The 27,247-nt window shown below is 43.6% G+C and overlaps 2 protein-coding genes across 2 annotated transcripts; one reads left to right on the top strand and one right to left on the bottom strand.

Annotated features, from left to right (window-relative positions):
• The first annotated feature begins 14,555 nt into the window (after positions 1–14,555).
• LOC541903 (farnesyl pyrophosphate synthase 1) lies at positions 14,556–18,450 on the top strand. The gene is made up of 12 exons (NM_001111569.1): positions 14,556–14,812; positions 15,417–15,441; positions 15,527–15,642; positions 15,734–15,820; positions 15,943–16,059; positions 16,146–16,234; positions 16,433–16,484; positions 16,589–16,684; positions 16,748–16,792; positions 16,897–16,986; positions 17,063–17,134; positions 18,098–18,450. The coding sequence occupies exons 1-12, from the start codon at positions 14,678–14,680 to the stop codon at positions 18,224–18,226; spliced, it is 1,053 nt and encodes a 350-aa protein (NP_001105039.1). The 5' UTR covers positions 14,556–14,677; the 3' UTR covers positions 18,227–18,450.
• Positions 18,451–18,740: 290 nt separating this feature from the next.
• On the bottom strand, positions 18,741–21,665 carry LOC100285399 (set1 complex component swd2). Its single transcript, NM_001158292.2, has 9 exons — positions 21,463–21,665; positions 21,278–21,378; positions 20,517–20,690; positions 20,333–20,432; positions 20,082–20,198; positions 19,860–19,997; positions 19,662–19,743; positions 19,210–19,259; positions 18,741–19,138 (listed from the first exon to the last, which is right to left on the bottom strand). Exons 1-9 carry the CDS (start codon positions 21,535–21,537, stop codon positions 19,019–19,021), a joined length of 957 nt encoding a protein of 318 aa, NP_001151764.1. The 5' UTR covers positions 21,538–21,665; the 3' UTR covers positions 18,741–19,018.
• Positions 21,666–27,247: the final 5,582 nt, after the last annotated feature.

Below are 27,247 nucleotides of genomic sequence, written 5' to 3'. Positions count from 1 at the left end.
TCCTGTCATTATGATGCCATTGGCTCTTTCAACGAGTCCATTTGACTCCGGATGCCTGACTGATGCAAAATGGATCTTCGTGCCAATTTGATCACAGAATTCTCTGAAAGCTTCGGAGTTGAACTGTGTTCCATTATCTACAGTGATGGCCTTTGGTACTCCGAAACGACAAACAATATTCTGCCAGACAAACAATATTCTGCCAGAAACAATATTCTGCCAGAAAAACAAGTCAAGGCCCCACCTTTGCAATGGCCAGATGGGTTGTATCAGCTGAGTTAGGGACGAAGGTTGTTTTTGATCTCTTGCACATTTCTGACAACCTTCGCACTTTTGAACTAATTCCGCTGCATCCGAAGCTGCCTTCGGCCAATAAAACCCTTGACGGAAAACTTTTCCAAGTAACGGCCTAGATCCAATGTGAGATCCACACAGGCCTGCATGTATTTCTTTCATCAATTCTATGCCTTCGGCTCTAGATAAACACTTGAGTAATGGAGCACAAACTCCATGCTTGTACAACTCCCCTTCTATCATGACATATGGACGAGCTCTTGCCTCTATCCTCCTGTTGTAAGTTTCGTCATCTGAAAGGAAATTACCCTGAAGGTAAGAGATAATCTCAGTTCTCCAGTCTTCACTATAAACAGGAGATATATTGAGGACTGCTCTTTCAAGAAGTTCCACTGAAGGTGCTTTTATTGTTTTGAAGAACACATCCGAAGGTAAGGGCAGCCCCTGTGCTGCTGACTTAGCTAGCAAATCAGCATGCTCATTTTGTCCTCGAGGGATATTTTTGACAGAAAATCCTTCGAAGGAAGCTTCAATCCTTCGGACCGTGTCTAGATATTTTTCAAGCTTCGGATCTTTAGCCTTACAACTCTTGTCGATATGACCCGAAACAACCTGGGAATCAGTTTTAAGAATGGCCCTTCTGATACCCATTGCTTTTAACTTCCGAAGGCCCAAAAGCAGGGCTTCGTACTCAGTAATATTGTTAGTACAACTAAAATCGAGTCTTGCTGCATAACAAGTTTTAACTTTGGATGGTGAGACCAACACAGCGGCTGCTCCTGCTCCGAAGGTTCCCCAAGACCCATCGCAAAACACTGTCCATACTTCGGCATCTTTATTTGTTTCTTCATCCTGAGCCCCTGGCGTCCAGTCAGCAATGAAATCTGCCAACGCTTGAGACTGGATCGAAGATCTATGCACATAATCAATGCAAAATTCATTGAGCTCTGCAGCCCATTTTCCAATCCGTCCAGTAGCTTCTCTATTTCTCATAATATCCTTCAACGGTTGTGAAGAAGGAACAACAATATTGTATGCTTGAAAGTAATGCCGAAGCTTCTTGGATGCCATCAAAACAGCATATAACACCTTCTTCAATTCTGTATAGTTTTTCTTTGATATACTAAGAACTTCAGATACAAAATACACTGGGACCTGCTTCTTGACTTGGCCATCAAGCTTCTCCTGGACAAGTGCTGCACTTACCGCTGAATGCGAAGCTGCCACATATAATAACAAAGGAGCCCCTGGCGTTGGTGGAGTTAATGTTGTTAAATCTATCAAATATTGCTTCAGTTCCTCGAAGGCTTTTTGTTGGCTTGGTCCCCATTGAAAGACTTCGACTGATTTCAGCACTTCGAAGAATGGTAAATTTCTCTCTGCTGATCTGGATATGAATCTATTGAGAGATGCCAGCCTCCCTGTCAATCTTTGGGCCCCCTTTTTTGTAGTTGGTGGCTCCATTCGAAGTATAGCTTCAATTTTACTTGGATTAGCTTCAATTCCCTTTGTTGAAACCAAGCATCCAAGAAATTTCCCCTTCTTTACTCCGAAGACACATTTTTCTGGATTCAACTTTAGACCAGCTTGTCTAAAACTGGCGAAGGTCTCCTGCAAATCAGCAATGTGATTTTCCTGTTTCGTGCTTTTTACAATGATATCATCAACATAAGTTAGCACATTTCTGCCTATCTGAGACTGGAGAACCTTCGCAGTCATTCTGCTGAAACCTCCTCCAGCGTCCTTGAGCCCCTCAGGCATCCGAAGGTAACAATATGTTCCACTAGGGGTTATGAAACTGGTCTTCGGCTCATCCTCCTTCTTCATCCAAATTTGATGATAGCCTGAATAACAATCGAGAAGACTCATAAGCTCTGACGAAGCTGCTGCATCAACTAAGGAGTCTATCCTTGGCAATGGGAATTCGTCCTTCGGACAGGCCTTGTTGAGATCCGTAAAATCGATACACATTCGCCATTTGCCATTGGCCTTTTTTACCATAACAGTGTTAGCTAGCCATTCTGGGTACTTTACTTCTCTGATAACTCCTGCACTGAGGAGTCTTTTGACTTCATTCCGAGTGCCTTCGGCCTTGTCATCAGACATTTTCCGAAGCCTCTGCTTTCTGGGTCTGAAAGATGGGTCAACATTGAGCGAGTGTTCAATAACATCCCTGTTAACTCTGCAAAGATCATTGGCTGACCATGCAAAAACATCTTTGTTGTTGAACAAAAACCTTATCAAGGTTTTCTCCTGTTCTTCGGATAATTGAGAGCCCAACAGCACCTTCTGCTCTGCTATGTCCTCACATAAGAGCATGGGCTTCGGCTGATCTGCTGAAGCTGCTTTCTCCCTTCTGAATTTGTACTGTTCACAAGCTTCAGCTCCATCTATGTTATGGATTGCTTTTCAGTCAGTCCAGTTTCCCTCGGCCCTTCTGGCAGCTTCCTGACTTCCATGAATAGCAATGGGTCCTTGATCCGAAGGTATCTTCATGCAAAGGTAAGCAGGATGAAGAATTGCTTCGAAAGCATTGAGGGTGCCACGACCAATAATTGCATTGTAAGGGTATTCCATGTCAACAATGTCAAACACAACTTGCTCGGTTCTGGTGTTGTTGATGAAGCCGAAGGTCACTGGCATGGTGATCTTGCCCAGTGCTACAATCTGTCTTCCTCCGAAGCCACAGAGAGGGTGTGTAGCATCATGAATCTTGTCTTCTGGCTCTTGCATTTGTCTGAAGGCCTTAGCAAATATAATATCAGCTGCACTGCCTGTATCAACCAAAACATTGTGGACCAGAAATCCTTTGATAACGTAAGAAATAACCATAGCACCGTTATGAGGAAAATCCCTGAGCTGAAGATCCTCTTGGGAGAAGGTGATTGGAATGTGTGACCATCTTGACTTGATGAAGGGTCCCTGCACTCCAACATGTTGTACCCTTCTCTGCGCCTCTTTCTTCTGCTTTTTGTTGGCTGGTTCTGAGCATGAACCACCTGTTATCGGGAACACCAGCTTCGGGGCCGAAGCAGCTCCAGCTTGATCGTTAATCGAAGCCATCAGCTCAAAAAGTGGAAGTGAGTTGACCGGAGGTGAGCGCCAATGTTGGGGACTTGTTCTCAAATGCTATGAATTAAGAACAAGGCAACATAAAATGTTAAATGTTAATGTCCTTCGTCCAACGAAGCATTATTCCCTTGGGGATTAATGGACCTTGGACAAAGGTTGATGACAATACGATTACGAAGGTTAAATCTTCGTAATTGAATTTTAATAGATTGTATAAGATAACATAAAATATAGAGTATCAAAGGTAAATGAATCATAAATGAACCATATTATATCTACTCAGTATATTTAATCATTGAATACAGTTATACCTTTGCCTTGACAAAGATTGGTTCCCGAATGATGCGATTGTAAATACCGGAATGCGTGAACAGTAAAGGAATACTGTTCACTATTTATAGGCACAGGACACAGCCTGTGGGGAATTACAATTATGCCCCTTATAAGGGATTACAACAGCGACCCAAACATTTATGGACTAAAAGGTCATTCTACTTTTAAGTCGGTTTGTAATTCCGAAGCTTCATGAAGAGGATCCTTCAGTCATCTCATGCGGACAGCTTCAGCCGAAGCTGCTTCTTCCTACAAGACCTTCGGCGACGAAGCATAGTCCCAACACCAACCTAGATTCTGGAGATAGCAAATTGAGTAACTCAGAGAAGCACCATCAGAATGTGTAAAGTCAAGTTGGGCCATCATTCAAAGGAAGAAGAAACTTGGGAAAGAGAAGACGATCTGAAAGCCAAATATCCCGAACTCTTTGCTAGCCAACCCTGAATCTTGAGGGCGAGATTCTTTTTAAGGAGGATAGGTTTGTAACACCCTGATTTTGAGGGTATAAAATTTCTTCTCTAGTGTCTACCAAATTCAGGTGTTATCTCATATTTCTCTCTCTCTCTCTCTCTCAAGACTTCTACTCTCTTCCATTTTATTAGAGTGATGTCAATTAGGTGAGGGATTAACTATTTATTTAATATAGCAAAACCCATGTGAGTCATGAAATGTTGCATCATGCTGAGCCTAAATTATTCTTTTGTTTGATGCACATGTTTGAATTCGTTTGAATTTGAATTGGGTTTGAATTTGATTTTAAATCCATCAAGAAAATAAAAAGCATTTGGTAAATCACAGGAAAAAGGAAAGACGAATTCGGCCCAACAAGCCTAGCCCAGCCTAACTAGGCCGCGCGCGCCCTCTTCGCCTGACACGTGGGTCCCACCTATCAGCGACGGCTCGCGTCCGCGCACTCTCGCTCCCCCTTTCCCTCTGCACGGTGGAGCCGCTTCTCTCTCGAACACGCGTCCACTCTTTCTCTGCGCTGCGGGCCCACCTCGTCAGCGTCATGGACCATTCGCCCGCGCACTCGCTCTCTCTCGCTACGCAGTGGGCCAGCCCTGTCAGCTCCATCTTCCCCGTAACCGCCGCTGACCCACGTCCGCGTGCATGCCGTGGAGACCGCCCACGTCGCTCGCATAGGCACCCCAGCTCTTTTTGAGACCCGCCCACACCTGCTCTGTCTCGCCTGCCTCATTTCGCACACTCTTGCCCTCTCTCGTGCGCTGTCGTTGCCACCCGTGCTCGCCGTAGATCCGCGGCCACACTATCGGTCGGCTAGCCCGCCAAAAGTCGCGCCAAGTCGCCCTGAGCTCGTCCCGAGGTGAGGAACTCGTTCCCGTGCTTGGTTTACCTTATTTTCGCATGGTCTTAGCCAATTTGTCCTCGTCGGAGTTTGGTCGCGCCGGTCCGCCACGCCGATTTAGCCTCGCGTTGTGCCCCTACGTTGGTCCGCAGTGTTCCCCTTACCTTGCCGAAGCCAGTCCAGGCCTTAGCGCGCCCGAAACCCCCTCCTCGCGGTCAAGATTCCTCGCCGGAGTTGCCCGACCCACCCGGAGCACATCCCCTTCGTCGTTCTCCAGTCACCTATCATGTTCTAGCGGTCGGAGCCCTACCAGTGAGTTCGTCGAACCTTCCTAGTCAGTTCCAGCCCTCACCAGCGACCCCAAACCCCCCAGCGACTGCGTCTGCTTCTCCTCCCACAACCTTGCCACTGTGTAGTGAGTAACGCCGGTAACCGAGCTATAAAACCCCGCGCACCCCATCGCAATAGTTCGTCCCCGATCCAACGGGTCGGATCTGCGGATATCAGATGTGTCTGCATACTCTGCCCCTGGGCCCTGCCTGTCAGTGCCTGCGCCCCCTGGCACTGGGCCTAGCTGGTTAGCTCGTTCCCCCTCCCCAGTCGCTGACATCCTTGGCCCGCTTGTCAGTTCTCGCTCGCGCGCCCGCGCACGCTGGCGTTTAGATTTAATCATGGTCGTTGATCTGCGATCGTGCGGTCGAGATCAGCTGATACCCCTTCGCGTGGTAGTTTTGTTAAAAGGACCCTCGGCTTTCTAAAAATCAACTCGTCGTCCCTGGGTTTCTCATGCAGGCCCCTAAGTATGTACATAAAAGCCCCCGCCCTTTTTGTTTATCGCAGAATTAGACCTAGTTTTGTATTTTGAATTCTAAAACTTGTTTATTTCATATCTTTTGCATATGGACTCCAAATTGTGTGATACAAATTGCAAAATGTTCATAAGATTATTCTTTACATATTTGAATTATAACCTTTTACTGTCTGCATGTGCTAATTTTATGCCTAGACTATAGGTTAGTGTAAGTGGTGACTTATTTATTAATAAGAAAAATAAAAGGAAACCCCTAATGTTAATTAGATGATTAACTTTGTGAGGTTAATAGTGTGTAATATATGAATCCATCTCTGGTATAATTTTAGTAATTCATTATGATAAATGAATTTAAGTTATGTAATCTATTGAGATAAGCAGTACTTAGAGAACCACAAACCTCTAGATGTAATTGCCTACCCTAGAACCTACATTTTTCCCTCTTGTGTTTTTACTGTTCTTTCGAGCTGGTGTTCACTTAATTGTACATGTTTGATGTACTGTTTCTTTGTCATTATCCAAATGTGTTGAATGCATGATCGCTTTGCGTAGACAACGAGCAGTCTGTGGTTCCTAAGTGTGTTGTCGAAGACCTTTCTAAGCAGCAACCTAGTGAAGGCAAGTGTTCTGTGACCCATTATGTCCTACTTACTTTATAATTCACTGTCCTGCATTACTTAATTGAAACCTAAGGATTGACTAGTCTATATTTATCTTGCCCTTGTTTACCTTTTGGGTTATTATGGTTAGCTTCATGCTATTGCTCCACTTTAATCAACGAACATGATGTGAATATTTATGATACGATGTTGTTATTATGATTATGATGATGTTCTTATGGCATTTTAGGGGACTCAGGCTGTTTTCATGAGTACCTCTCTATAAGGACCTGTTCGTTGAGTGACCACCCGGGATAACAGTACAACCATGAGGGTGGAATGGGACGCCCTTAGCTGATTAATTAGATAAACCTGGGGTGTAGTTGGCTTTGCCGAAGGGCCGTCAATGGGGGTCGGGGCATAGTGCTCGCTCTGCTAAGGGTGGGTGCCGAGGTTTATTCGATTTGGTTTTGTTAGTCACCCACCTTAGGGAGGAGTACTGTGTTTGTACGACTGGCGAAACCTAACGAGAAGCTATGCACCAGGGGAGTCTTTGTAAAGGCTATGTAGTGAATCCCTGGCCATTGACCTCATTAGTGAAGATTGGGGCTGGACAACCTAGGCTGGAAAGGGAATCACAGCTCGTGGGTAAAGTGTGCAACTTATGCAGAGTGTTAGAAACTGGTATATCAGTCGTGCTCACGGTTAAGAGTGGCCTTGGGATCCTCTTTGATTAGAAGAACTTTGGATGCTTTATGATGATTTTAACTGTTGATGACAATAATTTTGGTCTCTAGTATTTCCTCTTGAAGGGAGTATTTTTGGGTAATAACTGGGTTTATTACTAAAACTTGGCTTACTAATAGTAATAAATACCTGACCAACTAAAAGCAACTGCTTTAACCCAAACTCCACATACAGCTAGTCTACTTTAGCCAAACGAGACATTTGCTGAGTACGTTGATGTGTACTCACCCTTGCTTTAAAAACCACCCCACCCCAGGTTGTCCCCATTGCAATCAATGCTTAGGAGGAGATGCAGGCAACATGGAGAACTATAAGGAGTTTCAGGACTACGATGAGTTCTAGTTGTGTTAGTGGCAAAACCCAGTCAGCTGCATGTGAAGGCCATATCTCTATGTTTTGTATTCCGCACTTTGATCACGTTAATGACTATGTTATGTTACTCTGTGGATGTCATGGACATCTTGATGTAATAAAGTACCTTTCCGCTATTTACTTTGAGCAATGTGTGATGATGTCCAACTATGTAATCGCTGTGTACGTGAGTTTCTGATCCTGGTACGTACATGGTTCGCATTCGATTTGCCTTCTAAAACCGGGTGTGACACAAGTATTCTACTTGATCGAACCACGTCATAAAATCGTTGTGTCACTTGTCTTTATTGTTGTGCGATTCTCTCTACTTCTATTCACTTCATAATTGCTCTAAGTTTAATACTCATCTTGTGAAGAGCAATTAAGTGAAGAAGTTTTCTCTGCTCATACTCCTCTCTCAAACTTGGCCTTAGCTTTCACTAATCTAATACTAGTCCAAGTTTGTTTTGTTAAGTTGTTTTTTACAAGATCACCTATTCACCCCCCTCTAGGTGCTCTCATTTGTCTCATCATCATCGTCTCCACCATCACCAGAATCATCCGGATCATCGCCTATAGGAGTCGGGGCTTGAGGTGCTGGCACTGGCGGTACTGAAGATGAAGCTCCAGCAGCAAAGGCATGAGACTCTGACAATGGAGTGTGTGTTGCCAAAATCTCCTCAGAGCTGTCCTCCAAGATCACTCCATTCCCCACATGAAGGTGGTGCTCCACCGGGACTTCTTCCACCACAACTGGTAGAAAGGAGCCTGCCTGGGTGGAGGGATACCGTTGGTGTTCACGCGGGTCGTTTGGAGAGTGCGCACCATCTACAAGAAGAAAATGTCACCTTAGTTGAATTTTAAAAAGGCAAAATTAATAAAATAAATTTGTAAAGGCAAAATAAGCATATTTTGAATAGACTGGGCTTTCCATTTCTAACTAGTCTAACGACCTAGAGTCAGCATAACTTTGATACCACTTCTTCACACCCGGTTTTGGGGCAAAACCGAATGCATAGCATATGTGTGTCAGGAACCACTTTCCACACATATGTTGATGTCACAAGTGTAATATATCAAAAGACAATGCAATAAATGTGTAAAGGGAGTATAATAACTTTATTACATCATCGAGACAAAAAAAGTCTTAAATAGTATCATCATCAAAGTACAGCAGAAATAACATGGGTAATCTCCCACAGAAAGATGACCGGAGCGTCGCTAGACTCAGTAATCGTCAATATCTTCGTCAAAGTCTTTCTCATCACCTTCTGATAAAAAATTTAGCAAGGGGTGAGCTCACTTATGGTGGGGGCTCAGCAAGTGGGAGGAGTTATGCAAGGTTAACAAGGTAGGCTATGGTTAAGCGGTAAGCATTTTAGTTGGTCAATATTTTATTAACAACGCCTAACTTACTAATTGTAAGTGTATCCCAAAATTCCCAATTAATCATAAGCATATGATTATATCAAAAGCACCTAAGTGAAACCACTTAAGCAAACCATGTATAAATCATCGGATCACGATCGATTCTCCATCTTTAAGTCTAGTTATCATGTAAGGGTCCAGGTTGCTCTTAACTGTGACTCCGTGAGCACGGTTGACATATCAGTTTGACACTCTGCAGAGGTGGTACAACTTTACCCACAAGCCATGTATCCCATCTAGCCTGGGTTGTACGGACCCGTAAACACTGCTGAGGTGAATGGCTAGGGGTCCATTATGAGGTTTTCACAAAATACACATAGTACGAAACAACCAGCTAAGGTTTCTAAGTCGGTGTGGAGGCCCTCTAGGCGAGGCAGCTTAGCCAAGACTACGTCCCCATGTTAACATGAGCTGCCACTATCAACCGCTCCTCCTCTTGCCCATATTTCAGGAAAGGTTGCTAAGTACTAAGCAAATTAAGCAAATTACCAAAGCCAGAGCCATAATAGCACTCGTGGTTACACTTTTATCTTAGGTGGTCACTCCATGTTCCGTTTAATAAAATTCGATCTTATTTAACCATCAGATTAAAACAACAATATATATTTCATTTCTGGAAAAATAATATCTTCAAAGAGTAACATCATAGTGATAAAATTGAGCAACAACATAACTAATAAGCATGGCTTAAATCCTAGGTTAAACAACGAATATGGTTAGTATTTCTAAGTAGTCCTATTTAGGCAAAATCCATCAAATTATGCAAATATTCAAAAGTAAACATTATTATATGTATTATTTGGGTACGAACAGAAATGCAAAGGGAGAATCCACTTGCCTTACTCAAACGTGTCCTGTGGATCGTCCTCGAACGTATTCTGATCTTCTACCACAAAATCAGCTTCTATTATAGATTCACATATCGTACGTACAAAAGAAATTATACACCAATAAATAAACATACACCAATCAAACAATAAAACATACATTATACAATTCAACATTATAAAAAAAGAAAGAGAACATCCAATCATATAGCTTGGTTCGTAACTTATAATAATATAAACCAAAATATTGTGGTAGTTACTCTATTCGCATATGGCATAAAATATTATTGATTTTACTTCACTATTTCCCTAGAAACGATTATATGGCAAGTTAACTGTGGAAACAAATACTATATAAGTTCATAACATAGATGTAGCTTAAATCAACCTCTATGGATTTGGTTTAATTACTAATTAATTTATTTCTACCGGAAGACACAAGTCACATATAAGTTTTATTCTTTCTTTCTAAAAGGTACTATATTAGACGCCACGAAGTTATTCTAGAAGACACATAATGTATGGTTCATTAAAAGAATTATATTAAACTACCTTTTAGACTATAGTGGGCATGATCATAATTATATCATCTCAATATTAATAAAAACTCTATTATTTCTTAGTGCATAAACCAATGTGCATATATTGCGCATATGAAAATTTGTCTTGTTTACAAATACAAATCACAATATAAGCAATGGAAGACTCATAAATAATCATCTAGCGCTTATGCTACAAATATATGGTCTACCATTCCTTCCTATTTCTTATATTAGCAGAAACTACGATTAAACAACAACAACAACATAATTTAAATCGATTTGTGGATATATGAATCTTGTCACAAAAAAGTATTCTAACATGCTAACACATACATATAAAACATGTATGATCAACATCATTACATATGGGTTCAATTAAATTTTTTAAAATAGAATAGTTGCTGCAGGGGTCACATACGGGATTAACCATAGACTTCTAGGGGTAGAACGGAAGATTGCAAGGACCTAATATAACACTTTTGAGCTGATAAAATAATTCTGCACAAATTAAACAAACACCAGGGGCTAGCTAGCAAAAATCCACTTCTTCTACCTTCCCCCCTCTGTTTCTTGCGCTCAGGGGCTGACAGCGAGTGGAGTTCCGGACGGCGGTGGATGAGGCGATCAAGGGAGGTGGATAGTGGCGCTCCGAGCTCGAGTCGGTGGCGAGGACGTGGACAGAGGTGTTCTAGTGGCGACGAACGTCGAGGACGGCGAGCCAAGGTCGGCCGGCGGCGAAGTACAACGACAAAGAGGGAGGAGAGGCGTGGGCGAGCTCGGCGGCCGAGGGAAGTGTCCATGGGTGTGGCATTGAGTTTTTATAGAGAGAGAAGAGAGAGAGCGCGCCGGAGAGGAAGTAATGGTCGGCGGCGGCCATTAACGTCATCAATGGCGTGACCTCAATGGGGAGCGAGAGTGGGGGAGAGGAAGAGGGAGGGGCACGACGGTTCCTGGTGCTCCACTTGCGAGGAAGGGGAAGAGGTGGGGAGGCGGTCAGGCGGGCAGCCGGCTCGGCGCTGGGCGAGCCGTGCCACGGCGGCGGCGTGTTGTGCCCAGACTGCCGCGCGACGCGCGAGGGGGAGGAGAGGGCCGTGGGGTGGGTCCGCGTGCCATAGAGGGAGGAAGGGGGAAAAGGAGGGGCTCGGTTGGGGAGGATGAGGGTGCGCGCGGCTGCTCTAATGGGCCTCGTCTGGGCCAAAATTGGTCTGGTCGAGCGCTGGTTTTTTTCTTTTTTAACTATATGAATATATAATATATATATATATTCAGAAAAATGTAATAATTCCAAAAATAAATAAACCTTTGAAATAAATTAACAAACAAAAGCCATGCTCCAAAAATGAATGCATCAAACAGTTGAGTGAAAATTTTGTATACTCCAAAAGTTAATTAGTTGTTTATGAATGTTTTCCTAACTCTTGAAGATAATTTTCCTCTCTAATGGATTTATCAAATAAAATCAAATTGCTTTTAAATGATGGATTTAAGGTGTTACATCAATGGAGTTAGACCCGCTAAGAATAAGAAATACAATTCCAATCAAGTCTCTTGCTCACAGTTTTCTGTGTGCGTGTTGAACCACTGTTTTTGGTAGATTGCAAAGTAAGCAAAGTCATTCGTTATCAACACAACAAAAAACGCTTCAATTTCGGCTTGCTTTTGTATCAATAAAGCTGACTCATTAAGGATAGTAAATGCAATTTCAACCAACTCTCGTGCTCATAGTTTTCTCTGTGTGTTAAGCCATTGTTTTTAGTAGGTTGCAAAGCAAGTGAAGTCATTGGTAAAGAACCCGCTCAACTATGGTATTGCTTTCGTGTTGATGGAGTTAGACTCACAGAAATAATAAAATACCATTCCAACCAACTCTCTAGCTCACAGTTTTCTATGTCTGTGTTGATCCATTGTTTTTGGTATGTTGCAAAGTAAGCGAAGTCATAAATTATTAACAAGACAAAAACGCTTCAACTTTCGGTTTGCTTTCGTATCGATAGAGTTGGACCTCACTAAGGATTATAAAATGCAATTCCAACCAACTCTCATGCTCACAACTTTCTGTGTGCGTGTTAAGCCATTGTTTTTAGTAGGTTCCAAAGCAAGCGAAGTCATTAGTAGAAAAAACGCTTCAACTATGGGCTTGCTTTCGTGTAGATGGAGTTAGACTCACCGAGAATAATAAAATACAATTCCAACCAACTCTCTTGCCCACAGTTTTCTGTATGCGTGTTGAGCCACTATTTTTTTGGTACGTTGCAAAGTAAAGTCACCGATAAACAAACACGGCAAAACACGCTTTAACTTTCGACTTGCTTTCGTATCGATAGAGTTGGACTCGCTAAAGATAATAAAATGAAATTTCAACCAACTCTCATGCTCACAACTTTGCGTGTGCATGTTGAGCCATTGTTTCTTAGTAGGTTGCAAAGCAAGCAAAGCCATTAGTACAAAAATCGTTTCGACTACTAGCTTGCTTTCGTGCCAACTGAGTAAGACCCGGTGAGAATAATAAAATACAATTCCAACCAACTCCCTTGCCCACAGGTTTTTTTTGCGCAACTGGTTTTGACAGGTTGTGAAGTAAGCGAATTCATCAGTTATCAACACATAGCTCGCTTTCGTATCGATAGAGTTGGACTCACCGAGGATAATAAAGTGTAGTTCCATCCAACTCTCGTGCTCACGGCTCTCTCTGTGTGCATGATGATCTACTGTTTTTTTTTGGGTAGATTGCAAAGCAAGTGAAATCATCGAATATCAATTAAAAAACGCTTCAACTTTTAGTTCGCTTTCTTACCAACGAAGTTAGACTCAACGAGAACAATAAAATGCAATTCCAACCAACTATCATATGCTCACGACTCTGTGTAGATGTTGATCTAATGTTTTTTAGTAGATTGCAAAGTAAGTGAAGTAATCAGTATAACAAAAACAAAATTTTAAAAAAAATTACGACGTGCTTTCGTCGTGGAGTTGGACTCAGTAAAAATAGCAAACTATAATTTCATTGATTCTCTTGCTCATGACTTTCTGTTTTACGTGTTGAGCCACGGCTACGTAAACACGGTACACCCAGGTTAGTACTATTAACATAATATTTGTTGGATTTATTGCGCCGAGTAATGGGATAAACACGGTTGCATGCGTTTAGTTTTCGTCATGCATCCATCAAGGATGGCAAGTAAAAAATAGCACTTGTCTTTTGTACCAACGATGCCACCACATGACAGAGCAAGTAAAGCTCCATCACAACCGCATCAATCCGATCCTTTGATACCTAATCACGTGACGATCCAGCGCTCCAGCTTATTGCCAATTGCCATTCAGACTGGAGAAGCGGCGCTATAGACTAGTAAGAGCAACTCCAATAGTTCTCTAAACAACTCTCTAAATCTTAAATTTAAGAAGTAAACAGAAAAATGCTTCTCCAATGGTTCTCTAAATAGACTTGCTAAATTTACTTAGTTGCTATTCAACTCTATTTACTCTCCACATTTAGCAACTCGGTAGGAACTCCCTAAATACAGTTGACGTCAATTTCTTCACACTAACGTGATTATTTTTCCCTTTCCCACACAGTGAGATAGCCAGGTATAGCACGCTCTTTTTTCATTTTCTAGCATAATGAGGTAGCTAGGTCAAACACGTATGACGCAAGTTTCTCCTTCACCGTCGAACCCAACTTCCTCATAGGTTGAGCCACCGGACCACCACTCATCCATAGTTCATATCGACCGGCCTTTTTTCTTCCGCTCTCACATCATCTGCTCTCAACCTTATTATCAGGCAGATCTCATAGAGGTAGGGCCGCTAAAGCTAGATTCAAAATCGAACTACTTCCTAAATATGAGCAACTATTGGAGACTAAGTTATTTTTTACTTCCAATAGCTATTTAGCAACTTGCTAAACATGATTTTAGCAAGCTATTTTTTAGAGAACTACTGGAGTTGCTCTAATAGGCTATAGCAGCGAATCAGCCCACCAAACCCACCCGCGTGCCGGAAACTATAAACAAACGGATAACCTGAAGTGGGCCCCAGGTCGCAGCAGCACCACCAGATCTGGATCCAAACGGCGGCTCTGTTTCGTGCGCTGTCCCGTCTCCCTCCGTCTCGTCAGCTTCGTGCCGTGCCCGTGCGAGCCGCTGCCAACCCGCTCCAGCTTTGCCCGTTGCCGTGGCCGTCCCGTCCGGCCGTCCCTAGAAAAGGCCGCGTCCCACGTTGCCTTGGTTCCCCCACCCTGCTGTCTCCCTCCCTCCTTCCTTCCTTCCCCGCCACTGCGCAGCGCGAGTGCGGCGACAGCCAGTCACACACTCACACTCCCTCGACCGCTCTCGGCCCCGTCCGCGTCGCCGCAGGGCGAGGAGGCAATGGCGGCGGGCGGGAATGGCGCCGGCGGGGACACCAGGGCGGCCTTCGCGCGGATCTACAAGACGCTCAAGGAGGAGCTGCTCACCGACCCGGCCTTCGAGTTCACCGAGGAGTCACGCCAGTGGATCGACCGCGTAACGATCCCTCTCTCTCTCTCTCTCGCTGTCGCTGTGCCGTCCTTCCTTCCTTTTTCTGTTCCTGTTTCCTGGCTTGATCCTTGTGGCGTGCGCCGTGCGGTGCGGGGGCTCCCTGTGCCGTCCGTCACCGTGGCCCAGCCCGGATCGGTGGGCTAGCCTCTCTCATGTTTGTCCGGCGCCGGGTTCTCGTTGAACAGAAATTACTTTTGCTTACCGCGTGCGCGTGGGCATATAGAATAAATGAAGAAAGCGCTGGATCATGGGTGAATTAATGTCCCATGGGAGCAGCTTGTTACTGCTGTACTAGTACGTTTACGTGGGCACTGAGTGGAACTGGAACTTCCACTTGGGTTGGGTACTTGGGTTGACGGGCTCTGCTTTCGGAAATCCAACTGCTGCCAAAACAGAGCAGAGCTTATGATTATGTAGGCTCTGCAGTTAAACCCAAACCACGGTACAGGTGATTTAATGACAATATAGGCACTTAATTAAGTGGATCTTGTGAGTTTTAGCAGGCTCTTTACTCTTTCTTCTGTCAGCTAGTGCTTTTCACGTGCAATGCTGATATATGAAATTTCTCTATCTCCCTCCCTTCAAACAGATGGTTGACTACAATGTACTCGGAGGTGAGGAGATGATTCCGAATTACTACTTACTTTTACATTATACGAAGAAAAACACTTCTGATGCATAACTGCTGTCCAATGACAGGCAAGTGTAACCGTGGGCTCTCTGTGGTCGACAGCTACAAGCTGCTCAAGGGCGCTGATGCTCTGGGCGAGGAGGAAACGTTCCTTGCTTGCACCCTCGGCTGGTGCATTGAATGGGTATTTTTTTTTTTGTCCCCCACTGTTGCCAGGAAAAATGCCAGTCAAGGAACTGAGAGTGGCTCATCTAAGTTCGCTCGTCGTATTTCAGCTTCAGGCTTTCTTTCTTGTGCTTGATGATATCATGGATGACTCTCACACTCGTCGCGGCCAGCCTTGCTGGTTCAGGGTGCCTCAGGTTAGTCTTACTGAATACCAAAGCATTTCTCTGTTTTTTCCCCTGTGTAGTTACTTCGGTGCAGAGAAATTTCGAATTCTCTTTTTCAAGTGATAGCTAAGGGTGGATTTCGTTTGAAATAGGTTGGCTTAATTGCTGCGAATGACGGGATCATCCTTCGCAACCATATCTCACGGATCCTTCGGCGCCACTTTAAGGGCAAACCTTACTATGCTGATCTCCTTGATTTGTTCAATGAGGTAACTATATATTCTGAAGCACATCAATGTTTAGCTCAAGCTTTCAGGCTATTACTGGTCCTGATTATGTCGTTTTGTTTTCCTAGGTTGAGTTCAAGACAGCTTCAGGTCAGCTGCTGGACCTTATCACTACCCATGAGGGAGAAAAAGATCTAACAAAGTATAACATAACAGTGTAAGTTAATATGTAATGACTCTGGCAAAACATTCTTTTTTATTCCGTATGTTTTACCATGTGAAAACTAAAGTGTTCCTCTCACGTTATCAGTTTTAGCTTTAGAGAAATGTTCTTTATATAATAGCATTGCTATGGTAATTCTGATTCAGGACGTGCCTTTTATTTACTGATGGTTTCCTGCAACTGATTTTGCAGTCACGGTCGAATTGTTCAATACAAGACAGCCTATTATTCATTTTATCTGCCGGTAATTAACCTTTTTTAAACTTTTGCACATACTATTTTCATCTGACCCCCATCTAGATTATGAATACCACTTGAATGTGTTACTGACATGCTGCTTTATCAAAGGTTGCATGTGCCCTGCTGCTCTCTGGCGAGAATTTGGACAATTATGGTGATGTAGAGAACATCCTTGTTGAAATGGGAACATACTTTCAAGTCCAGGTAACACCTATTTTGCTCACAAGCATTAGTCTACTTAGTTTTAATATGATTGTTCTCTATCAGGATGACTATCTGGATTGTTATGGTGATCCTGAATTTATCGGCAAGGTTGGTGCATTTATCTATTTCAGTAACTTGAACTAGCATCTTTGGCGTACTTATTTTTTTTCTCTTAGCTATTGTGATTTGATCAATGTTAATTTCTAATATAGATTGGAACGGACATTGAAGATTACAAGTGCTCATGGCTAGTTGTGCAAGCCCTTGAGCGTGCTGATGAGAGCCAAAAGCGCATTCTATTTGTAAGTCGGCTGCAGACCTCTTTGAAACGATTAGAAGTTTGTTGTCTAAAGGTTTATACAATTGATGGCTCTGCAGGAAAATTATGGCAAGAAAGATCCAGCCTGTGTGGCAAAAGTGAAGAACCTCTACAAAGAACTTGACCTAGAGGTCTGTCTCTCTCTACCCTGGATGAAGCTTTCTGTTTATCTGTAGATCGTAATCACTTGCTCATGTAAACCCACTATAAACATAATGCAGTAAATACTAAATAAAGATCATTGTGACGCCCATTTTGCCAATAGCAAAAGTAACAGGGTGTCTGGTTTGAGGAGCCATCCCATCCTAGATGAGGCGGTTTAACATGAGTCCATCCCTCATGCTTGTACTAAGTACTACCTCCGTTCTCGAATATTTGTCGTCCGCTAGTTCATTTTTAAGCTAAAACGTGACAAATAACAAAGAACAGAGAGATTATTAGTCTGTGAGAAATGAGGTGGTGATATGTCAGCTCATCCCATCCAGGTGAGGAATGGCAACGTGATCTGGTGATGGACCACCTTGTTCTCAAACCAAACTGACCCCCCCCCCCCCACCCCACCCCCACCCCACACATATACACAGACAATATGTTCGAATACCCGCTTTGATAATTGCTGTATTTCTATGTTGCTGAAATGATATTGATGCTTTGGATACTCTACACGTGTGCATTGTGACGCTAAGGCCCTGTTTGGGAACAAAGTTTTTGAAAACCACAGTTTTTGAAATACTATACTATACTTTAGTTATGACAATACCGTAGTTTATAATACCGCAGTTTTAAAAACTGAGGTCCAGAGCTAAGTTTAGAATGCCTTAAAACAACTATAGTATTTGCAATACTTCAGTTTTGAAAACAGAGATTTTACCCAGCTTGCCAAACACCATTATGTATATAATACTGCAGTATTTGAGAATACTGCAGTATTCTTCCAAAACTGCAGAAAAACTTTGTTCCCAAACACCCCCTAAAGTTTCACTGGACGAAGTAGCAATCAGCCACACTTTTTGTTACTCCTTTGTCTGAAAAATAAGATGACATACTGAAGCACTTTCTCAAGTCTGACGTTTTTGTTCATCGTTTTGTTCCAGGCGGTATTTCAGGAGTACGAGAATGAGAGCTACAAGAAGCTGATTGCAGACATTGAAGCCCAGCCAAGCATTGCGGTTCAGAAAGTGCTGAAATCCTTCTTGCACAAGATCTACAAGAGGCAGAAGTAGGGTGCTCTTGGATAAACGAGCTCAGGAGTCGTTACTCCTTCGCATGCTTGACATAACCGGACTTCCTCACCTGGTTGCTCTAGTATGATGTGGAGCGTCTAGTTAAAAAAAATCGATGTAGTATGAAGCACCTTGCTGCTCTGAATATTAACAGGCAATTAAGGCAAGGTGCTGTTTCGGTTTGGTGGACCGCATGTTGCAGATAATAAATTAGTTGTTTTGTCATTTGCGTCTCTATCGACTTTGCTAGTTTGCTTCTTTTGGCCACCGCCCAACTAGTCGCTTTCAAGAGAATTTCTAGCGTGTCACTTCTTTGCTTCTCTCTCTCTCTGGCCACCCCTACTAGTCGCTTTCAAGTTTTTTGCTTTTCTCTGAAAATGCTCGCATCCTCTATGACTTCGTGGTACAATCTTTTGGGAACAAAAGTGCCAAGACATGATAGAAGAATATTCCAAAACCTAAATTTCAGGAGCTTGAGTAACAAGGGTTGTTTATTCACTCTACGCAACAAAATGATTCTCCAACATGTCCATATTAAATCAGTGGTTTCCAGAAGTTACAAGCGCCTGTTTTTCGAAGCACAAGTCCAGAGTAAATCACCAAAAAAACCTTTATGAGTGCTAACACAACAATTTAACCGGTATCTGCCTGGAACTATGCCATTGCCTCCGTAAATGGTAATGAAGTGATTTCATACATGGCATCTATCTTTTGGAGAAAACAACAGAGCATAAACATTTGCCAAGTTAACATATATGAAATTCCACCCCTTGTTTTTCCAGGCACCTGATCCTAATTCGATCGGTTGGGAATCCAGAAAGTTAGGGCAGTTGATGCGGTTGCAAACATGGCTCGACGAGGGGCCCACTTCAATGCTGTAATAGGACCAATGCGACTGTTCCAACAAGCAACCTGCAAAAAAAAAATCTGACACTAAGACTCTAGCAACCTAACAATTTAAAAGCATGATTAAAGAAAATCACCTCTTGTACTGTATTGATGTTCCAAGCGTGCAGTGTTCCATCACCTGATCCTGCAAAAACAAACATATTAGGTAGCTCTCCTAGGAAAAACCATTTACATTCAAGTTTCCAAGGTTTATTCATAGGAGCGAGCATATATGTGGACTCTTAGATGCGCCAGAATGATGCAATTGCAAAATACTACCATATGGTACAACGATCATCACTGCGTTTTTTTATTAGGTGTTAACACTTGAGGCAGTGTAGGTTCCTAAATATACATGGTTGGTCAATGGCAAAAGTGAAGCTGAAGCAAGTAACATAATGAAGTCCTGTTACTTGTCAGATCTATCGACAAAAGCAATGCAACGAAAAGGCAGAAGTTGGGATACTTAAAAAAAGGACCTTATTAGCCTTAAGTGTAGAGGGAAAATAGTGGGCAATTTTCCATATGAATCAGAATATGCAATTACCTGAAATTACATATTGACCATCTGGAGTGAAAGCAGCTTCATTTGTTACATTGGGAGATGGCTCTAAACTAAAACCACACCTCTGCAATTAGATTGGAATATTAGCAAAAGGATGTAAGTGTAAATGACAAGATCAGAAAATGTGCACCAAAGGATCGGTATCTGAAGCAAAGACAAAGGGAAGATAATATAACTCAACTTATCCCCAACATATGCATCCAGAACATATATATGGTTGTTAGTTGTTGTCAAAAGCATAGACTTGCCATCATTGCTAAATTTGATGTCAGAAACTTCAGCTGTATCTCCACCAACCAAGAAAGTGTCGAATGGACCCTGAAATTGGATTGGTTCACAGGATAAATATTTCACACACCTTCCACAAATATATGGTTGTTCTGTATTATATTCACTACATACCTTGTCATAAGATCGGGAATCAAATAAATTAATAGCACCACCTTCCATTGCTACAGCAAAAACAAGTCCCTGTTGATCATATGCAACAGAAGGTCTACCACGCAGCCTTAGTATGCCCTGAATGATAAATGAGTAAGCATGAAAGAGCTTAGAGGATAAATGACATCTTTCATCTGATAAATGTAAACTAAGCATAGTTGGTTGTTATAGTGAGCTCATCAACTAAGTTCCGCTCAAGATTGGTAGCCAACCTGACAAGCATTTACCCGAAGATCCCATATTCTGACACTGTGATCAAGTGATCCTGACATAAAGCTATCATTGACAGGTGACATACATAATGAAACGACCCTGAGACGAAACGGAACATCTCTCAGCATCTGCCCTTGCCACAAACAAGAAATGCAGCAGCATCAGAAGAAAAATAAAACAAACCTGTCTTTGTGTCCTTTGAAGTATCTTAAGCAACGGTTGTCATACAATGACAGATAACGAAGTGACTCTATAGACTCTAGGTTGTACCGTGAAGAGCATAAGATAGAACTTGGATGATGACTAAAACAGACACGGTCAGCACCATGTTTCCTGTGATACGTAGTCTTTAACAACCTGAAACAATAGTCAGCAGGCTCTAGCACTGATTACTGGTGGCTTACTAAATATACTTTCATAGAGCACATATGACGAAGCAAACTTCTACCGATCATAGAGAACAATGACAGGATAGGGAAAACAGGGTCACCAAAACTAAACTGCTGGATGATCTAAAGCTTTTATAAAACATTCGGAATGAACAAATACTACCTGCCATCCAAAGCTTTCATAAAACATTCGGAATGAACAAACACTACCTGCCAGCACGGCAGCACAAGTAAAATCACATCTCTAGCAATATGGCCAACATGACAGAAGAGCAACACTAAGGCATAATCCATGTATATTTATCAAATGTTAACTGCCCATTGCCAAACATGCTACATTTAGAAAATTAGCTTCAATAGCATCTACTCCAGTAACATTGATTCTAACCACAAAATATATTAGTCCTATAATCTCTTGCAATAAGGTACCCAAAAATCACATCGCTGTACACATCAGTAGAACCAACACTTTTCCTCACATGCATTAGATTCTACACATTACAGCTACAACAAAAAAAACGTTCGGAGAAATCAATCATAGGCTACGGTACCCACGTCGCGCTGGTGATGTTGTATAGGCGGATGGAGTCGTCCTCGCTAGAGGTGATCATGAGATCTTCCGTGCGGTGGAAGTCGAGGCAATTGATCTTCCCGGTCTGCAGCCGATTTGGACGGCGAATTAGTGCGAGGCAAAAACCTTAAGGAATAGGTGGGTTGGGGCTTGTATCACCGGGACTCACATAGTCCGTGAAGACAGCGCCGATGGCCATGCCGTGGACGATCTCGTCGTCCAGCTGCGGCAACGCCGCCGCCATCTTGTTCCCGGCGTGGCTGCTGCCAACCGAAGAGACCGAAACAGCACAGCAGTCTGGGCACAGCCGCGCAGGAGGCGAGGTCCACTGCCGCGAGCGCGGCTACCGGCGGGCGACAGTTGGAGTTGGAGGATTAGGGGGGGGGGGGGGACGGGCCACCGAGAACGGGAGGCGCCGGGAACGGGTGCAGGTGTGGCACAAATACCCGTCGCAGGAGTTGGATTTTGGAGGGGTTTGTACTTGTGCTTATATACGTAGGGTTTAAGAATACTGTATTAGGCAAGGGCTAAATACGATTAATTCGATCCTCTAATGTTTAGAACCAAAATTACGTTGGTTGTTCGATTTTTAAAGATACGAAACCAACGATTAATTTGGTTCTAAGGCTGTCCGCAGTGATCTACTCGATCACGTACGCTACAAAGGTAGCGTCGAATATGGAGTAACGCGACGACTGCAACGGCAAACTCTACGTACTACTCTATCACGCAGTAAGGAGAGAGGAACGCTATATACAGCGTACGCTCGTTTCTACTCTACGTACTGTTCCTGGCTGACAGCGCTGTTGGGAGTTCGGAGGGATAGACAGTGGCAGGCGCGGTGGGATAGAATAGTGTGGGAAAAATATAATATAATATATGGTAGTTGGTATAGGGTAGATATATAGAGTAATTGTGACCGCGGATGATTGTGGTATAGAGTAGAGAATCTCGCTGACTAGGATGAAATATTCCTTTTAGAGTAGAAATTTAGGGTTCCACGAGTGCGGATAGCCTAACTAATTTGGTTTCGATTTTGATTGATTTGATTCGGTTTATTTTGCTCAGGCGGGAGAACATGTACGACACGATAGGGAGCAGAAACTCGGTCCCATGGCTTTGTTGTGCTCCCAAATAAGCCTTAGACCTAGTTTTGTTATTTTAGTATTGATCTCAATTCCCATGTGTTGAGATAAATTAAGGTATAATAATTTATATCTAAATCTACCTTAACACATATGAATCTTAACACATATGAATTAGAGTTAATACTGAAGTACACAAACAAATCCTTAGTACTACTAGTTTGAGAACCTTAATTTTTCAAGGGCTAATACTGAAGTACACAAACAAAGCTCGGTCTCACGGCTTACTTTACCGGGCACTGCAGTTTGGCAGCGGATCAGCAGCCGAACCGGTGAAACAGCTACATAACCAATTGCCAGGATGCCAACCAAGACAAGACTGTCAATACGATGCAGCCTGAATGTATATAGCTAGCGTACAGATAAAGTGTAAAACTCAACCTGAAGTGCTTGATATGATAGCTAAACAGTCCTGTCATCAGGATCAACGACCGGCCCTAACACTACTGCCGGCTACTACGAGGTCTTGGCTGCTGGCGACACCTTGGCCATACCAATTCATTCCCAACGACCACGAATGCAAACATCCTCTTTCACACTCACACCCCCTCACATCCACCACTTGGAGACCAAATTTTTTTCTGCCTTTTTCCCCTTTTGGACCCAGTGCTGGATGAACTTTTTATTTCAAAATCGTATCTGCTTCGAAACGAAGACTGTCGTAGCTTTTTAGGGATTTTTACAGTTGACCCACTAGTGTAGCCACTCTGCTCACTTCTACCCTATCCAAATTGTCTAATCAGTTTCCCCTCCCTCCTCAAACTTCTACTCAGAGTCCACCCTACGGAACACATTCCGTCCGTTAAACTTCTTACATGTGGACCCGTGCTCTTAGAAGTGGGACCATGCTCTTACAAGTGGGGCCAAATCGAATCGCCCCTGCACTCTGGACAGCCCGACGTCCCAACACCGTCCGTTCACCAGAGTACACGCCGCCACCTCCATTTTCCTTTGTCCTGGCTGTAGCTCCGACGCCTCGCTGCCGGCCACGTCGCCGCGAGCTAGTGGGAAGAACTCCAGCGCGCACAGCCAACAGCCGTCGCGACGAGTCTGCAGCGTCGGCGCGCGTGTCTCCAAATCCCGGCTGCAACTCCGGGCGTGTGCGTTCGATCGGGTCGCGTGGCGTTGGCGGGTGGATCTCCGACGTGGCCTTCCCTTTCATCGGCGCGCGTGGCAGCTCTCCGGCAGCAACTCCGGCGCTGGCGGACGGATCTCCGACGCGTAGTAGCTCACTGTCGTTGGGGCGGATCTCCGACAATGCTCCTCCTCGAGGTCGACTCCGTCTGCGGCGAGCCGTTCTTGTTATCTAAACCGCTCTCGTCCTGAATCGTCTCCGGTGCAGCCTGCGGACGACTCGACGACCCGTGTCTGCGAGATGGGTAGCCTCGACGACTAGCGCAGCCTCGTCAACTAGCGCAGCCTCAATGACGACGTCTGCGCAACGTCGCTGCCTCGACGACTAGCGTGTGTCGTGGCTCTCTAGCCACCGCGCAGGGACGTTCTCCAGCCGACGCGCTCCCTCAACATCTGGTCGGCGTGCTCCCTCAACCTTACTGGTTTTCTTGCCACGAGCAGCCTTCTCATTCGACCACCACTCCAGTAAAGAGGTATGCAGCTAGTTTCACCATGTTTAATTGATGTTGGGGCTAATTTACCGAATGAAATAATTTTGTTGTGAACTAGGATGGATTTGAATACGTCTTTTGTGTTGAATGTGAGAAGAAAAACAGGCAGAAGATTAGATGACAGTGGCAAAAAAGCATATGTTGGTGGTTTTGAATTTCACATGGGTGCAGATGTTACATGGACTTCAGAGCAATTTAGCAAGGCTATATATGATCAGCATGCTTGGAATGTTGATGACGAGGTGCAGTTCAGTTACTTTGACAAGTTTGAGAATAAATCTGTCAAAATTGAAAGTGATTTAGATTTATCTCTAATGTTCGCTATTCACCTTGGAGAAAGGTCTGTTGTTGTTCAAAATGATGTGGTTATTGGAGCAAGGGCTAATCAGGAAATACGCTCTCAACCATCTTGCAGACAAAGCCATCCAATGTTGGCACTAGACTATGATGTACCTGATAATGTTGTTTATGATAATGAAGATGAGAGGTTGTATCAAGATTTGGTTCAAAACCATCCAATGTTGGTACTTGATAACAGACCTGCACAATTTGAGGACACTGACCAAGAGGAGGAGGAGGAGAACATTGACATGGGGATGTCTAGGCATGAAGATGATGAGGACAGACCAGTGATCGATTATGACAAGGACAATCCTTCCTTAGCAGAAGGCACAATATTTCCATCGATGGTTGATTGTCGAAATGCACTTGCTACTTATTGCATTAAGGGTGAATATGACTTTGAAATTGACAAGAGTGAGCCAAGCAGGTTGAGAGTGCACTACGCACATATGAGAGGTGTAGATGGAGGATGCATGCCTCTAAAATGCGAGACAACACACTTATTTAGGTCAAAGTGAACCCTTTTTCTCACACTTGTCCAAGTGTTGAAAGAAAAGAGACTTTAAAGATAGCTAAGAGCAGGTGGTGCGCTGATGTAATGTTGGACTGGGTGAGAGATAACTCATGCATTGGTCCAACTTCATTGATAAAGAAGATACATGAGAAGTATGGAATGAAGGTGCCTTACATGAGAGTGTTTTATGGTAAGGAAATGGCTCTAGACAAGATTTATGGTCCATGGAAGGATAGTTTTAAGTTGATATACACTTTTCAAAGCTGTGGTGGAGAAAGCATGTCCAGGAAGTGTTGTAGAGATTGACAAGCACACGGTCCAGTACAAAGTGAGGAAGATGATTATGGAGAATGATTGCTTTAGAAGGGCTTTTGTTTCATTTAAGGAATGTTGGAAGGGCTTTCTAGATGGATGTAGACCATATTTAGCAATAGATGCAACTGCTTTGAATGGAAGATTTAGAGGACAACTTGTAGCTGCTTGTGCCATTGATGCCCATAATTGGTTTTTTCCAGTTGCTTATGGGGTGCTAGAGGCTGAATCAGAAGAGAGTTGGAAATGGTTTCTATAGAATTTGCGATAGGTTACAGGTATTCCATTTGGGTTGGTGATACACACAGATGCTTGTAATGGTTTGGAAACTGCAGTTGAGGAGGTGTTCCCTGTGAAAGTCGCCTAGAGGGGGGTGAATAGGCAAATCTGAAATTTATAAAGTTTAAGCACAACTACAAGTCGGGGTTAGCGTTAGAAATAAAAGCGAGTCCGAAAGAGAGGGAGAAAACAAATCACAAGCGAATAAGAGCGGATGACACGGTGATTTGTTTTACCAAGGTTCGGTTCTTGCAAACCTACTCCCCGTTGAGGTGGTCATAAAGACCGGGTCTCTTTTAACCCTTTCCCTCTCTCAAACGGTCACTTAGACCGAGTGAGCTTCCTTCCTTGATTTCCCGGGTCACTTAGACCCCGCAAGGACCACCACACAATTGGTGTCTCTTGCTTTGCTTACAAGGCTTTGAGAGTAAGAATGAGAGAAAAAAGAAAGCCAACCAAGCAACAAGAACAACAAAAGAACACAAGCCGATCTTCTCACAAGTCCTAAAAACTAGAGTTGAATTGTGGACTTTGATTTGATCGGAGGCTTTGATTTATGTCTTTGAGTGTTGTGTATTGCTCTTGTATTGAATGAGGAGTAGTGAATGCTTGGGTGCCTTGAAGAGTGGTGGTTGGGGGTATTTATAGCCCCAACCACCAAAATGGCCATTGGGGAACTCTGCTGTCGATGGGCGCACCGGACAGTCTGGTGCGCCACCGGACACTGTCCGGTGCGCCAGCCACGTCACCCAACCGTTAGGGTTCGACCGTTGGAGCTTCTGACATGTGGGCCACCGGACAGTCCGGTGGTGCACCGGACAAGTCCTGTTCACTGTCCGGTGCGCCATCTGCGACTGCTCTGACTTCTGCGCGCGTAGTCCGCGCACTGTAGCATTGTCAGCCGACCGTTGAACTCGATCGTTGCGCTGGCGACCGTTGCTCCGCTTGGCACACTGGACAGTCCGGTGAATTATAGCAGAGTGGCTTCCCAAATTCCCGAAGGTGGCAAGTTTAGAGTTGATCTCCCTGGTGCACCGGACACTGTCCGGTGGCACACCAGACTGTCCGGTGCGCCAGACCAGGGTAGCCTTCGGTTGTCTTTTGCTCTTTTTATTTGAACCCTTTCTTGGACTTTTTATTGGTTTGTGTTGAACCTTTGGCACCTGTAGAACTTATAATCTAGAGCAAACTAGTTAGTCCAATTATTTGTGTTGGGTAATTCAACCACCAAAATCATTTAGGGAAAGGTGTAAGCCTATTTCCCTTTCACCCTGCCTCCCTGGAGTAGAGCATAGGGAATGCATGCGCCACCTTGTAGCTAAGTTTGGCAAGATCTTTAAAGGAAAGGTGTATGATGACAACCTATGGCCTACATCACTAACATATAGCCTCAAGAAGCATAATTATCATTTGAGACAATTGCACGCAGCGAACCCAAAGGTGCATGATTGGTTTGAAAAAAGTCATTCAAAGTTATGGATGCGAAACAAATTCAATGAAGTGTGTAAGGTGGACTATGTGAACAATAACCTTGTCGAGTCTTTCAATGCAAAGGTTAGGAAAATCAAAGTGCTTCATTTGGTGGAAATGTTGGATAAGATTAGACAGATGCTTATGGAAAAGTTTGAGTTACGTCAGAGAATTTTAGCTACAAAGTTTGTTGGCCACAAAATAATCCCATCTGTGATGAAGAAATTGCTTACAAAAACTAGAGGTTTGAAGATGACAATGATAAAG

The sequence above is a fragment of the Zea mays genome, chromosome 8 (assembly GCF_902167145.1).
Source record: "Zea mays cultivar B73 chromosome 8, Zm-B73-REFERENCE-NAM-5.0, whole genome shotgun sequence".
NCBI lineage: Eukaryota > Viridiplantae > Streptophyta > Magnoliopsida > Poales > Poaceae > Zea > Zea mays.
The sequence above is the reverse complement of the archived record's forward strand: the minus strand, read 5'-3'. Positions and strand labels throughout refer to the sequence as shown.

Excerpts from the sequence above, each read along its gene's own strand:
- LOC100285399 (NM_001158292.2), bottom strand. The coding sequence starts at position 21,537 with ATGGCGGCGGCGTTGCCGCAGCTGGACGACGAGATCGTCCACGGCATG. Across the intron at positions 19,998-20,081 it reads ATTCCCGATCTTATGACAAG|GGTCCATTCGACACTTTCTT; the intron begins GTATGTAGTGAA and ends ATCCAATTTCAG. Across the intron at positions 19,139-19,209 it reads ACATCAATACAGTACAAGAG|GTTGCTTGTTGGAACAGTCG; the intron begins GTGATTTTCTTT and ends TTTTTTTTGCAG.
- LOC541903 (NM_001111569.1), top strand. The coding sequence starts at position 14,678 with ATGGCGGCGGGCGGGAATGGCGCCGGCGGGGACACCAGGGCGGCCTTC. Across the intron at positions 16,060-16,145 it reads TCCTTGATTTGTTCAATGAG|GTTGAGTTCAAGACAGCTTC; the intron begins GTAACTATATAT and ends TTGTTTTCCTAG. Across the intron at positions 16,235-16,432 it reads ACAAAGTATAACATAACAGT|TCACGGTCGAATTGTTCAAT; the intron begins GTAAGTTAATAT and ends CTGATTTTGCAG.